The 16,032-nt window shown below is 40.4% G+C and overlaps 1 protein-coding gene across 1 annotated transcript in view; it reads left to right on the top strand.

Moving 5' to 3' along the window:
- Positions 1-16,032, top strand: part of LOC134876345 (collagen alpha-1(XXV) chain) — a 136,881-nt gene that overhangs the window by 89,416 nt on the left and 31,433 nt on the right. Inside the window, exons 7-11 of the mRNA XM_063901342.1 lie at positions 5,496-5,567; positions 6,199-6,315; positions 7,611-7,646; positions 13,130-13,156; positions 15,098-15,142. Of these exons, the coding sequence (XP_063757412.1) occupies positions 5,496-5,567; positions 6,199-6,315; positions 7,611-7,646; positions 13,130-13,156; positions 15,098-15,142 (297 nt within the window). The remainder of the gene's footprint in view (positions 1-5,495; positions 5,568-6,198; positions 6,316-7,610; positions 7,647-13,129; positions 13,157-15,097; positions 15,143-16,032) is intronic.

Raw genomic sequence — 16,032 nt, 5'->3', positions numbered from 1 at the left:
GTATTCAGAGCTTTAATCATTTCCAGCACTGTATTTTGACATTTCTATGAAAGTGCAGCATCTAAATGATGATAATGTGAGTGCCTTTCCGTGCTTGACAGACTCTGAAATGAATTGCTCTATCTCCAAATAGCAGCAAGCGTGCCGTAATTTCCTCTCAAACAACGGTTAAAAAATGAGCCCTCTCAGAAAAGTTTACTATGACTGCACAGGTTTGTTTAAAGTAGATTGCATTAAGTGGGGTCACATGTGCGCACGCATATACACACTTTTCACTTCCCCTGTATCTCCGTCATCATCAGGAGGAGATTGCATGGAGTCGAAGTCACTTTAAAGCCGTAATTGAGGGCAGAGAGCATGTAGAGTTTGCAGGACAAGGACAGGGAACACAACAACACAGAGGTTTGTCTTCTCACCAGAACACCAGCCATCTCCCTGGGGAATCTGATCCCAATTCTGTATTGGCGCCCAACCAGACGTTAGTAGTTTGCCAATTAACTTTGTCAGTTCTCCTCCAGGCCAGTGCTGCTTGCAAAGCAAATCATTTCTTGTGATTTGGAAGTCAATACAAACGACCTTCCCTGCTAAATTTGATTAGTGGTCTCAAAATGACACATCTTATGTTACGCATCCTCCTCAAATGACAGCCAAGTTCACAGAGTTTGCAGATATCTGAGTGGTTTCACACTTTTATAATCTACAAATACATTTCCAGCTCTGTGATATCCTTAGTTAATATGAAAAGAATGGGATATCTGTAAATGCAGATTCACTGCAAACAAGCAGAGAGGAAATATTTTTGCTCTCTGGATGGATTGACCGCAGTAAACTATTTCTGTTTGGATCAAACTTTTGGGGTTTGGCTTATAATTTGTAACCTTTTAACCTGGGAAATGGAGTCATCTGTCTCTATCAGTTAAATGAGTTACAATTTAGAAACAGCAGTGTGGCTGACAGGATTGGAACAGAGACCAGCCAGACCCTATTTGTCTTGCAGAGTAGATAAATAAACTGTCCACTCCAAGAAATCATTTCATTAACTTCCAATTACAACAAAATTGTCCCATAACAGGTACAAATTAATGCAGCGTCACATATAAAGGACTACAGTGGCATTAAAGCAGTCTAGGTCACTGGCAAATGATATTACCTCCCCAGAATAGCCTATTGACTTTGCACATTAGATTAGCAGGTAAATGTAGTGGAACAGTATTAAAAAGATTTCATTCATAAATAAGGGGAATACCAGGACAAGAGCTGTCTGACCTTAGCTCTCTCAGTCTGGAAATTAGATGATATGAAACCCATATGGAGGTTTATGCAAACAACAGAGCATGTAAGGAATATCTTCTCTTCACACTAAAGTCATCAAATCTTATCAGACTTAAATTTAGAGTCATTTAAAGCTTGGACTATTTGCATTCAATATGTAAATGTTTTATAGGGTCCTCTCAAGTTTCTGTGGCAGTGTGAGAGTTTCCACATGGCCAGCAGAATGTCCCCACACACTTCGTCTGCCTGTTTCCCACATGTCAGGGTCAGCCATTTGTCGACTCTAGAGGTCGAAGGCCACATCCAAACGACAAAGGTTACCCAAACAACAAATAATAAATTGACCAGGTTTGACCAACAAATGTGTGGCCGCCATTGGAGCTCCGCTGCTGGGATATAATTAACAGGAGTTACTGCCTCTGTGTGTCACCATGAGAGGTGTGTGTGGTCTTTTTGAGGGATGGCACAAGCTACACAACCTGACGGGCCAGATGGTATTTTACACAGAAGCTGTTTAGAAAAGGGCAGGCTCTGTTGGAAGATAATTGGATTAATCATATGTCTATTTCATGGTAGAGCAACAATGTGATTTCCAGTGAAAAATCGTTCTTTGCTCTTTATTCAAGTGGAGCCTAAGAGGAGTCAATCACCTTTAAGCCTGAGGAGATTGATTCTGTTTATTTCATGATATCGGGAGGATCTAGGTGCTGTGCAAAGGAAACCACTTGGATATATCACACAGAGGTTCCTGGGTCAGCTAGAGGAAACATTCCTGAGATTTAAATAGAAATCTTCCCTAGTTTGTCCAGGACTTTACTTCTCACATTGTGGGATTTGACCAATTTGCAAGGTTCTTCCAAAGTAAAGACTGTGATTATGTAATTTCCAGGATTTCACCCTCCAGTCGTGAATCAAAAGTGTTTAACAGCCGACTGTTTGCACTTGAAATAAGCAGCCTTAAAATTAATTTCACTTCACCAGATTCACATGATAATGTATCACATCGATGCCAAATGTGAGGCTTCAGATGAATGCATTATTCCTTCTTAAACGTATTAAAGCCATCTGTGCACAGGACTGGTAATCTACTCCACATATAGATATTCAGAGAATGCCTCAGCCAGAAATTGCTCGGGATGTTTTGTGTGTTTGGTGTGGTCGGGGAGTTGCTGGTTCTGGCCAGTGTCCTCTGACGGCTGTTGCTGATTGTCCTCATATATGGCTTTTTGTTTACTACAGTTGCAGTCATATTGCTGCAGGCTAATACATAGAAGTAGAGCCCTTCACCAAATAACCAACATCCGTTCTAGAGGAGAAAAGCAAAACAAAACGATCTGTGAATGGTTAGGATTCTCTGTCAACCGCCATGTCATTATCATACTCGCACATGGACGTCAGTGCAGAGGCAACGCAGGGTGACTCACATCTCGGCCAGTTTTTCCCCATTCTCTCTTTAGAGAATGGTCAAGCTTTTATAGCTTTTGGTCAGATAATGATTTCCAACGCACACTGGTGAGTGAGTTTGTCAACATGCTGTCGACTTCTCTCCAGTGTCTTTCAAAGCTCATACATCAAAACGATTAGAAAAGTAAAAAGGACACAACCCAGAAAACTGTCATAAGTGCCAGCCTGCATGCGCCACACTACATTATCATGCCTGGACTCTTTCTATAGCCTCTCCTCCCTGACCATAATCTAGTTGTTTTCGTTCTTTGTCCTCAAGTTTGAGGTTGTAAATAACTTGAAAAATATGTGTGCTTCAATCCCATTTGCACATAGCATGGCTATTGTCTGCAGTATAAGTCACAGTGTGGCTCTGTTCTGCTGCAGGGGTTGAATGAAATCAGCCTGTCTTAAAAGCCATATTCTTAATGAGCCATGCTTTTTGAATTATCTTTGGAAAACCAGAGGGATGGCACCTAAGCCATGTTTGGATAGGCCAGATTTTATCTTAAGCTCGAAATGCGGAGGAAGATTGATCTCTTACAGGGCATGTTTACGCTAGAGTGCCAGCCTTTAAGAAATACTTTCACTCAGGTTGGGTACTGCTGTGAAGCAAAACCTGCAGCGTGAAGATAAACAAGAGAAAATGCAATCAGTGGACAACCAATGTGCTGCAATCTTCACATGTTCTTATTTATATTTAGCATTAAAGCTCAGAACAGCTCCATTTAATCGTTTGGTTAGTTGCTACACTTGTCTTGCTTTTTGCACAGCCTGTAAAGTAGATACACATTTAAATACTTTCAAAGTTAAGTTTTGAAACGGATATAAAGAACACCACACCCTCCTATCTGCTAAAAATCCACAGTATCACTAATACAGCCACACATGATCAGGACCTTTTTTGAGAAAGCTAAAGCTGGCCCGCCCTGCTAAATCATTTTTGCTAAGCTATGACTGGACAAGCACTCTTCGGGGGATTTTGCAAATGTTCAATTCATGGTTCGGGGGATATTTAACTGGAAATGTCTGTAAAGGACTTGTCACTATCAAAGGCCGCCTTTGACCGGCATGCAATAAACTGCAATGAAATAAAAATCTTTATAGGCGAAAACACAGAACAATGATAATGAAACAACCATGTTTATCTGACAGTATGTCAATGTTTCTGGATTCAGATTAAGTTAGAATCCAGCTATAAACCCGTTTTAACGACAAGAGGTCCCGATGCTTTCTTCTTTTATTCCGTTTTCATGAGTTGATCACATCTGTCATGAGCGTTGTTGAAGAGGGAATTGGAAACCATTTGATTGAATTTCCAGTGAACATCCCAATCCCTTGATGTTCCTCGAAACTCTAGGAACAATAGAGCGCCTTAATTTACCAGTATGCCTTTGACAGCTCAAAATCTAGATGATAATCATCTTTACAAATGTTCTGTCTGTGTATCTGATAGAAAACAACAGGAAGTGGTTATTTAACGATGACATTGTAGCATGCTCTTTGCAGAGGAAGGCCCCAGTGCCGGTGTGCATGCTTTGTCGCGGTGGAGAGTGAATTTGTTTAAATAATGAATGCTTAAAATAAAAATGTTCTCAAATGTAATAATCATTTACATTTGAACTAGTCCTAGTTTCAAGAAAATCCCTCAAATGTTACAGTATTCAAACAGCTATGTGTAAGAATATCTAAATATATAAGAGTATGATGCTTGTTTTTTCCCCTCCTTTGTTTTTTGTTGTGTTTGAATGTCATGTGTGTGTTGTGCCATGTTCTGCTGTCTGATCCTGTAGGGGTTGCCTGGTCTCCCCACGCTGGCTGCTTTGCACAGCAATCAGATCCTGACTGTCAAGGTTTGTCGGTGTTGGTGCCGCCTAGCAGCTCAGTCCGACCCCTCGGCAGCACACACTGGGAGTAAATGAATCACTGTCAGCTGCTTTTTCCCCTAAGCCCCGATGATGGACAGAAAAAAACCCATCTAATTAATCACAGCCAATCAATCGTCTGCCTCTTCCCCCGTTGCCGCTACCAGTTTTCACTCTGTTCCACGCTACATGCCAGGTTCCCTGTTGAAAGCAAAGGTGGCCTTTAACGACCCAGTAATACTGACTGGAACAAGAAGACATTGTCTGGCTCGGGTCCATTGATGCTAAAATAAGTGGAAAGAACTCCAAGAGGAATACTCGATAATGAACCAAAGTGGCAAATGTTTTTCTAAAGCTCATGCCCATGGTTCACCACAAATCCTCCAACCCAACCAATGTGCCCTTCAGGATTGGGGTTTGTTTCAGCACTGGATGAAGCCACTTAATACCAATGGACACGAGCAGAATAATGCATGCATTGAAAGGAACACGTTTAGAAATTTAACCTCAACTGGTTTCAGTGGGTGTGGCTCCCGGGGTCTGACTGAGCAGCAGGCGCAATGAAGATGATGACAGCGCTTTCACAGAGGAGGAGAAATTCCCATTTTTCCCGGGAAGTGCGAGCCCGCTGTGGCGCCCTCGCACCCCTGAGGTGGTAATTATGGGTCTTGGCTCCAAGGAAAAAAACCCCAGACTTCCTAGGCAAACCACCTCTGTGCTGGAAAGTGTGGATTTCTCCCCCCGTCTGTGAGGGCGCTGGACCAGGGTTCACGAACACTGGCCTTTCTAACAAATCTGTTTCTTTTTGCATTTGCCTTCCTCCTCCTGCTCCTCCTTCTTCTTCTGGGACCTCATCCTCCTTCAACCTTCTCTCACCTCTGACCTTCGACCTCTTGACCTCACACACCTGCTCAGATGGTCTTCCCTAAGATCAATCATGGCTTTCTTTCCGCTGACCAGCAGCTCATAAAGCGGCGTCTCATTAAGGTAGTGGCTGTGTCCTCACTCTTCTCTCTGTCGTGCCAGGTCTCTCCCAGAAATCACTTCTCTCTGGGCGTTCTGCAGTTTGCATGCAAACCTTTCAGACGGACCTTTCATAACTCTAGTCTGAGACTCCTTCTGTTATTGTTAAAGGGAAATATGGACATTTTCTTTTTTAAATAAGGGATTATTAATGTTACATGAATTACTGCCCTGGCTCTACTTAAAACACACTCCCTGTAAGTTAGATTGCTCAATATTTTCTTAGAGTTTCTTATAATCCAGTATAAAATGGACCACACATTCTCTGTGTATTTTCTATTATTGCCCTACGAATGTGACTTAGTTTTTGTCTTATGCACAGCCCCTATTAAACTCATAAAGTCCATTTAGAAATGCATGCTTTTTAGAGGATTCATGTTTCAGCTATAAATCAGATACATTTCATCTCCATCTTGCCCGCTAGTTTTAGCAAAATGCAAACTGTCTTCCATGTTATGAATGGAGGCAGCCCATAGCCACCCACAAGTTAATTCCACCACTCTCTCTTCATCATCATTTAACAGCAGAGGCTGCAGTCTCAGCGGCTTCATTAATATAACACAGTTCTGATGTTTGAATGTGCTTTGCCACACAGGGAGATCAGGGGCAAGCTGGACCACCTGGGCCTCCGGGGCCACCGGGTCCTCCAGGGCCGAGGGGGCCTCCAGGGGACACGGGGAAAGACGGACCCAGAGGTGTACCTGGTCTAGCAGTGAGTATTAATTTTCACCTGATTCGAGCTTCACCTTACTTGATGATCAAGATCCCTCCACTTCGTGCTCCATGATAAGAGCTTTTTCCTATAATGGCCGCATCGCTGGTACGTTGGTATTTTTAAAAAGATCATGTGAAATTAAAGACAGAACAATGATATGAAGTCATTAGGAAGAAATTGATTGACATGACACATTGGAGTGAACCACAGTTAGTAGGATGAGTGGTAAAATTAACAAATATTTGTAGTCAGTATATTATTTTAATGGCATTGAATCAGTAAAACTCAGCTGATTCTGCCTCTAAAAATACTGCATTGATTCCATTATGAGAAAAAGTAGTTTAGCTCTAAATGTTGTCGTATTTAGTTTGACTCTGACCCAGTGCCGGGAGGGTTTAACTCTGAAAACTTTTCTCAAAAAGACCAACTACACTAACGTGCCTTGATGTCTTTAGCTAAACATGAACATGCTCCCAAGAGAACGTCTCACTATAGATTTACGATTCCTTGGTTGTTTTTCATTATATCCTAACAGTTTCCATGTCTTTAAACTTGTCACTGGCATCAGATTAATTTATGTGAACTCTGCCTGTGAGAGAAAGGATAAACAGAAAAAGTCTGTCAATTATGTTCAGCCATAAAACCTTCCGATGCTCCAGCTGATCTTTATTGTCTTGGCACATTTCACAGTGGGAGTGCAAAAGTATTAAGTGTTGTTTATCTGCTGCTTTCCAAGTTTTTTTTATGATTGTTTGCAGTTCATCCAGTCGCAATAGATGTTGTGTTTTTCCAAGAAATTAAACTTCTCATGTTGGGTTGCTTTTATTCCTCCCATGATTTATTTCTCCTTCTATGAATCCCTCAGAGGGAGGGTGGCAAGAATTGCCCTGTTACTGTCACAAAGAGTCCCAAATGGAGTTATGTTCAAGCGTGGCTTTGGCATAGAAATCTGGCTTCAGCATATGTCTCTTTTTTACCCCGAGAGCTGCAGGAACATCCAGCCAGGCCTGAAGTGAAAGCAGAGACAAAAGGCAGGGTTGTTGGCCAGAGACAGTGAAGTGTACAGGTGCCGCAGCATGATAAAAGGCTTACAGCCAACCCTGGTATAAGAGCAGAACCATGCTGAGCTCCGCAGCCTGGCACAGTGACTGTTAAAACACTGCTCCACCTTTATTAATTCACCAAAATGCTCGGAAATCGGTTTATGATCATTTTAAAGCCCAAATCTTCTCAACTTTTTAGAGAAAACTTGGCCGACTGCTCTTCCATCAACTCGCTGTTTGTATTTACAGGGGGATCCAGGCCAGCCTGGAGATATAGGATTGATCGTAAGTACACACTTTTCCTGTCTATGTTGTTTTTACGCTTACATTTTCCCCCGATTATGATATATAATCTTAAATAGGCACTATTATGCTTTGTACGTTGTATAGCTTTTTGTGCATGTAAATGGTCCGCAGCGGCTAAAATCCCAAAGTTTCTCTCCCACACACTCCCGCTCCTGCCCGAAACGCCTCGATTGGACTCCTTGGTTTACATTACTATGTAACACTTGTGCTTCTACACATTGTACGTGATTGGTTTAGGGTGGGGCATCTCTAAGCGGTTAACCAATCAGAGCAGACTGGGCTCTGGTTTCAGACAGATGGTGAAAAGAGGTGCTGCAACACAGGCAGTATGATAGAAATTAAATACCTTTTTGAACATTAAGGCAAGTAAACATGTTACAGTAGAGGCACAAAATAAAAATATGAACCTGGACATTCATAAAATAATACTGTTTGTGATTGTTAAACTTCAGATGTGCAAAGCAGGCAGGTTTTGTTATCGTTTTTTCAAGTCATTGTGCCAAGCTAAGCTAACAGCCTGCTAGAGGTAGCCTCATTTTTAACAAACAGACTTAAGAATGTCCGTTTTAGATGTGTGACTGCCTTTGTTCAACTGAGAAATGGGTAACAACATATACATGTATTTTAATATGTTGTTTCTGTCGAACCCGTTTAATTTGCTAACCATACATGTGTGAGAAAGAAAACATTGATTTAAATGGTGCTGGTAACATAGTTCATTAAGTTTAACCATGTGTTTTACCAAAGCAACCACTGCCACTTTGGACGTTTTGTGCATTTAATTTAGGAGATATACATAAGGTGTTTTACGGTGAAAATTAATGAACTACTTTACAACCTTTTAAACAATGTTTGTTTACTTTCCTCATACAGTAGGAACAAGCTATTTCAGTTCACAGCAACTTGATACCAGTTGTGGTGTTCAGCAAAGAAAGCAGTTGATTAAAGTTTCCTCATAAAAGCTCCATCCAATAGGTTAAGACCATTTCAAGAGAAAGCAAGGACGGAAAACGTGACATGTGTAAACACTCGGTGATGTCAGTTTTCACAAGTGCAGGGGAGAGTAAGTGGAGCTGACGGAGGATGTGCTATCATGCGCTTTCATCTCTGACTCCATCTCCGACCCTTTCCATGGAGTGGAAAAAGTTAGTGGATTGGAAAGAAATGTACAAAGAAATGAAGGATGGAAAGTGCTGAGAGAGATGCATTCATTACAGAAGAGGTGAGAGCTAAAACTGCAAATGATTTTTAGGTCACTTAACACACTCTGCTCTTAAATTGCTGAAGTTTTTAAGCTTCAATTATCGTTTTACCCATTATCCGTCATCACTGTGTAAGCAGCACAGTTTTGTTTTGAAATGCATGGTGTCACGGTGGTAGAATTTGCGATAAATTTCCCAGTGGTCCCAGGTGCACTCCCATAAGTCTGAAGTGCTTATACAAGGGCTCATGACAGCAGCTGGGGTGTTACTCCAAAAGATGAATGGTGACTCTCATTCAAAACGAAGCCTCGTGCAAAGCTTAAGATAAAAAATAAATGAGTGCTCCTCACTGTAATTCTTGAAGTAAGGCATACTATTTCACAATATGTCACTAATGTACTTTAAATAACGAATAATGCCATCATTGGGAAATCAATCCCCCTCCAATGCAGCGTGAGATGAGCACGTCCCACAGGTTGTTAGAAGATGTGATGTGACATCGCCGCTGAAACACACAGGAGTTTCAAACCTTTTGTTTCCATCCTTCATCAGTTTGTTTCTTTGCTGCTCTTGAGGGGGAAAAAGAAGATACGATGATGGATTAAAGAGGAATGTTTCTGTAAATGATCATTTGAGGGAATAAAAACAGATCCAGCCCACAGCATTTGATTAGCCTTTGAAGATTAATATGAATTAGATGCGCATAGGCAACTAGACTCCAGTTTGAAAGCATCATCTTGGATTGGCCCTTTGTCGATCTGAATAACTCAATGTAAGGATTCAACCAACTTCTGCTCCTTTTACCGTGCTCTAGGAGCTATAGCGCCCACTTCACGGAGCTCAGCGCTCTTGATGTAGATGCTATTGTTAAAGAGGCAAAACTAGATTCCAGAATTTTTCCAGCAGCCTTCCCGGACATATGGTGCTGGTTAGAAGGATTAAGCTCTTGTGGAGCAACACGGAGGGAGGGGGAGGTGGGAAGAAGAAAAAGGAAATATTTTCAGGACTCAATTCAAAACCATGAGTGCCATAAGGTCTCTCTGGGGTAAATTAGGGGGTCTTCAGCGCTTGCAGCCTTGCGCACAGTTTTGAGTTGGGACTTGATTTTGCTTCAAAAAGACTAAATAGAAAACCAGTGGTGCATGTGGGGATCCATCTGTAGCTCTGCTTTATGGTGTTAATTCAAATTTTGCACAGAATTTTGCCGCATACTGTAACTACCCACCAGTGACTTATTACCAGTGATATGTTTAAATGAACACCAGGCATGCATGTAGGGATCGGATTTACTTAATGTGCCTTTATAATGAGGACATACCTATATTATTCTGGTGTCCTTGACTGATTTTCCTCAAACTGAAGCCAGACATGAGGAGCAAAGATGTGAGGAAATATCTCCGGACATGCTCTTTGGACTTCTGACTTTTTTCTGGCAAATGTTGACAACAATGGGCTCAGACAAATCAGTATTTTCTTTAAGGTTATTTATTTATTTTTTTTACAACCTTGGTCTTGTCGTGGAAGCTGTGCAACGTATAGCTTGTCTGGTGTCTCCAATGTGAGAATATTTAACTTTTTTCTATTTTATCTTTGGGCTTTTATGACATTTTAATAGACCAAAGAACTAGTAACCAAAATCAATAATAGCCAACACTTTTCATGGTCCCTGACTAAAACGTTGTACCAATTCTTCTTGAAGACACACTGAAAGAACCCTTATTTGAGCCACCAAACTGCATTAAACTGCATTTTTTCTACTTATGTTATGGTAGACATTATTACAAGGCCTCTTCCACTTCCCCAAGTATAGAATAATTGCTAATACTACAGCATTCATTGATTTAGGTAGTTTTTTTAGCCTTAAGACAGTTGATTTCTAAAATATTTGGTATAAAATGTATCAGAATCAGCTTATTAAAGTTAAAATGTGCAATGTTATCCATTGTAAACTGATTGTTAGAGTCCTAGAAATATTACCTGGCAATAAGTTAAAATGAAATTGCAGTAAACCATTATTTTAGAGGTGGGTTAAATAAGCGCACACTCCACCTGTTTCATTGGGTGGTCTATTACAGAATATATAATTTTCCTGCCAGCAGCATTTTTGCTGTAGAACTAAAGCTTGTGTAATTGAACGGTCTTAAAGAATCAAAAGCAGTGTAGACAGCTTAAATAAAGAACACAACTTCTGCGGCGATGCTGGTGAGCGCTATGTTATGCTAACCTTTAGCTCCATCGGTCAGACTTAAGACAATAAGGCCAGGGTTGTCAAAAAAATTGAAAGTACCTTAATTTAATGTAAATAGGTGTATTATGTGGCCAAGCTTTTCCAAATAATTTATAAGTTAAACAGTGAAGCTTTTGACTACACTTTCAAAGCTCCAACATGAAGCTTTAGTGTGCTTTGATCAGCCGAAATATTTTCCCTTGTGAATGCTGAGCTAGAAACGCACACTGTGGAAGTTCTTCAAGTGGCTGAGGGTTCAACAGCAGACTGAGTGTGGGAATTGACCTGGCAATTGCTTAATTGTTTTGTCATATCCGAGTCATGAATGAAAGCACAAAACGTTCAGTGCTTTGTATTTGTGCTCCGAAGCTCCACTTCAATAGGCGTCCTGTTGAGGTTGCACATTTGTGGATTCTTTTCTTTTATGACGGTTAAATGAAGCAGCTAAAGTTCAATATGCTGAGCATTTGCTATCATTAGGAATACTTTTAGTTGAGAATATAATAATATTTAACAAAAATGATTGGATTATTCTCCATTTTAGTCATGACTGGGTCCACATTGAGACCAAAAAGACTTCCTGAAGAGCCCTTGACTTTGTGAAGTCTCCTGTTTTGCCAGTAGCTCCTGAGTGCTCTCAGATGTAGCCAAGCTAATTAGCGCTCAGGAGAGTGGCACATGCTCTCACATACCTAGTGGGTCATAAAGATGTTTACCAAACCCTACTGAGGACGGCCAACAAAGGCTTTTAAAGGCAAGCGGAGGAAAACCTTCTTGGTCAGCTGGGATAATGAAAGTTGTTCATTGAGGTTTTGGTTAGATGGAATGCACTATAAATGAGCTGCAACTGTGAGGCCCGTTTCTGTGAATGTGAGAACTTGTAGCTGCAGGGAATTTAACAGGCAAGTTTTATAAAAATGTGGAAATTTAGAATGGGAACGTTGTGTGCTTCTTGGTGATCAACAACAACAACAACAAAAAAAAGATGTGGAAAGATCCAACAACCAGAAAGATCCAACGACCAGAATTATTCTTAGAGAATTGGCCATTATTGTGCAACCTTTAGCTACGCCAAGCATCCGGTGGGGATTTGGCCACAAGGCAGAGGTTGGTTGCCACAAACTTACACTTCTTCTTCTTCTTCAGAGAAATTTGCACTCGTCGACAGTCAAACTTTTCAACCTGAGTGTGTCCTTGATGGTTATTTTGGAATACAGGCGCAAAAACTCATCAGGGGATCATATAGGTTTTGCCAATTATACTGCATCAACATGAATAAAGCGAGGAGAGCTGTCATTACCGAGAGCTTGTGGGGTATGAGGTCTGCCTGATGAGCCAAATAACACCATTTGCTGTCGATCCCGAGCTGACAGTGAGAAAATGATGGCCAACGTGAGGTGTCATAACGGCCAGGCGTGAAGGTGTTGATGAACTGCTGCGAGTACAGTAATAGTGCAGATTCTTGCGAAGCCAAAATGAAGCAAACTAACATTCAGCTCTGTTTCTAGTTGTGCTCGTAAATCAGTTCTTCTGGTGCAAGAGGGGCCACTGGTTTCACTTTGGTGAACAGCAGGTTGAAAATAGAAACTGTCCTCCCAGACACATCAATCACATTAATGGATATCAGTTGTAGATATGGCACCTTTTTCTGTCCAGTTCAACTAATTGGCTATAAAAGCTTTCCAACATCTAGATAATGGACCTCTATGTGTTGGACTGTAGGACGTGGAACAAGTTTTACATTCGCCACAACACATAAAGTAAGAGATTAACATAAAGCATAAAACGATAAAAGGTTTTGTTATTCATGGTCTTATTAGAGATGAAGGTTTATGGTGCAGCTCAATGAAAATAAAATAAAACAAGGAACTGATTGTGTTCCCGTTCTCCCCGAAGGGTGTGAGCTCACTGTCTGAAATCCCTGCTGAAGCCTCGCCAGTCTCTCTGCTGTGGAAATCATATTTTCATCTGACATCTTTTTGTTCTGTTTCCCTTTCACTAACTTTCTTGCTTTCTCTCTTTCTCCTTTACAGGGACCTGAGGGGCCACCAGGGCAGAAGGTAATTCCAGAGAATAGTTTCTAGGGTTTCGTTCAAATCAAATTAAAAAGGATTTTCTAACTTAATTACCTACTGGATGATAGAATAAGAGCATTACCCACTGAATAGGAGCTTTCGTTATGAGCCTCATTTTTTTTTTAGTTGCAAAAGCCCTCCTTTGTGTTTCCAATTGTTGTTGCCACCATAAACAAGAAAGTGTATCTATTTATAAGTTAGTTTGTTGGGATTTCCCATAACAAAATTCTCCCTGGTAGGCAGAGGTGCAGTGTTTATGTCTGGGGCTTTTATTGTGAAAGGGAGATTTTGCCCGGTTACAGACAGAAGTGCATTCCGATGAGCGAGGCTTATGAGGAAACAAGCTAAACGCTGATGGTGATAATTTCCACGGCCTGTCCAATGTGCAATCATTACATTAACCTTTTATAATAAGTTAAAACTAAAATGTTATCAGTTAGACTAATGTAAACCAAAAGAGAATTTCTCTAGCTGCACAGTTATGTAATGGATTTGATTGTAACTGTGCTTCAGTTGCAAAAATAGCATGTACAAAAATATGCTGGGAGTAATACGTTTACTTGGCGATAGTGGTGCGGGGCCACAGTGAGGGCAGGTAAACAGGCAAGAGGAGATTTAAAGCTCGGACAACATGACACAGGAGACGGAGAACAGAGAAGCTGCAGCCCGTCCCTGATGTAGGGAACAGATGTGAACGTTATCCAGCCATCAGGTAGCTGCCGGTGTTTGTTCAGTGTAACCCAATCAGACACTTCCTGTCTGCTGTCATCTGTCGGCAGGGCCTCCCGTCAGTGGGGGAGAGGGGGTGTGTAGGGGTCAATGATGACACACCACCGTGTTAATGACTCATAAGCCAGGCCTGAGGCAGCTCCATTAGATACACTGCTGGTGTAGTTAGCAGAGGAGGCTTTTTTTTTATTTTTATGTCTCATCACCTTGAGGATTGATTTGGTGTCATGACATGATACACAAGCATGACAACTTTATTTACACAGCACATTTAACTCCAGGTGCATGCAAAAAGTGCATTAATGCCGCAATAACTGTAATATAATATATACAATTCTGTAATGGGAGGTTTTGCAGAATAAGTACTTTAAGTTTTACCTTTAGTTAAGTTTAAATGCAGGACTTGTAAGTACTTGGTAGTTTTTCAACACTGATTACACATTTTTTATCCAGGCAAAAGGCAAAACATGTAATAAGAAAGGAATACAAATATTATCACATTCAGCAACAAACCTTCATAAAAAAGTAAAATCATTACTTACAACTTAAATAATGATCTTACAAAGAACCCAAGGTATATATTTGGATATATAAGAAATATGTCCTTATTTCAAGTCAATGAATCGTGCTTTCCCTCATCTCTGATCCATCTATAAAAGTCACCATGGTCACCACCAAGTCATTTTTATTCCGAAAAGAAGCACAAATAGCCAATATAAGCAAACCACAAAAGAGTGGGAGTTCATTAAAATTGAAACCTCAGTCTAAATCATCTGCTTAAGTAAGTTAGAGGACTACATGCAAACACACCAGTAACAGTATACATATTTAAAGGCTTTTTCTTTTTACTTTCTCTTCTGTTTACAGAGTTAGTCTTTTCCTCTGCCTGCATCCTCCATAACATAACACATCTTAAAATATGACATGCAATATCTTTTTCTGGCTGGATTCGTAAGATAAGCACACACTGGTTTTGCCATATAGTTTTAGTTAAAATGTTCTAACAGAATATGACTTTATCTTTCTCTATCTTGGTCTCAATGTGTTGAGACCAATGAGTCATGTCTAGGAAGTGGAACTAGAAAGTGCATTGTCATCTGTAATATATTTGAACCTTAAATTATTTTTAAATGACTTGCAATGTGATTGTTAGATGTGATGAAACACCTAAGAGACTTTGTGTTTTTTCCTCCTCAGGGTTTTATCGGGCCTCCTGGAAATCCAGGTGTTGATGGACTGAAGGTGAGATAACTCGTATAAAGGGATATGCACAATACACTCAATGATTTTACCTTTCTGCAGCCTCCGTCTTATTGTTTAGAGTACTTTTTACTTTAAGGAAATGCTGTGAAATAGTCTGCATTGACAAAACCTTTAAGCTCTTTCAGTTGTGAAATGTTAATCTATAGAAAAAAACACCCTCACTTGTGTTTCAGAATTGAAGTTGATTTGAAAGGGAAACATGTTATTTTAAGGATTCATGTTTCTTTTATTGAGATTCTGCAAATCGAAAATGTACTTGCAGTCCATTACTGCTGCACAACAAACTGTACAAAACAGGAGTGCATCTGGAGGAATGTAAATGGCACTTTTTGAAAAAAGGTTTCAATTCTTAGGTCGCTTTCTTGTCCAGAAAGATGTTTTTAAATTGGCAACAAGTTAATGAAGCTTAAGTTTTAGATACATTGTGAAACTGGTGAAACGCATCCCTCTCAAATTACTTTAACATACTTAAGTTTTCATTAGTCTTTTTAGCACTTTTTTTATTAGAATAGTTCTGCCATGCTTTCTGACAATCTAAAACCGCTTTAACTGGAGAGAATTCTCCCAGGCTGCATCCGCTGGTTTTCACCACAAAGTGCTATTTGCAGCTCCCTGAGAATCGGCTCACACTCTCACTTCAGTTTCATTCTCAAACCGATTAAAGAAGACACCGTGCAGGTGTTTCACAATGGGGATAAAAGTATATTTACTAACGGTACGAGTGACAAGAATAAATGGGGAGTTGATTCGAGAGGCGCCATCTTTTCATCTCAAGCATTCTTATATAAAGATATGAGCGCAGAGGCACTCATGTCAGTAATAGGAAACAGAATGGGAGCTATAGTGACTCTGGAGAAGCCTAATTCCAT

This window comes from Eleginops maclovinus, chromosome 14 (genome assembly GCF_036324505.1).
Source record: "Eleginops maclovinus isolate JMC-PN-2008 ecotype Puerto Natales chromosome 14, JC_Emac_rtc_rv5, whole genome shotgun sequence".
Classification (NCBI taxonomy): Eukaryota; Metazoa; Chordata; class Actinopteri; order Perciformes; family Eleginopidae; genus Eleginops; species Eleginops maclovinus.
The sequence above is the reverse complement of the archived record's forward strand: the minus strand, read 5'-3'. Positions and strand labels throughout refer to the sequence as shown.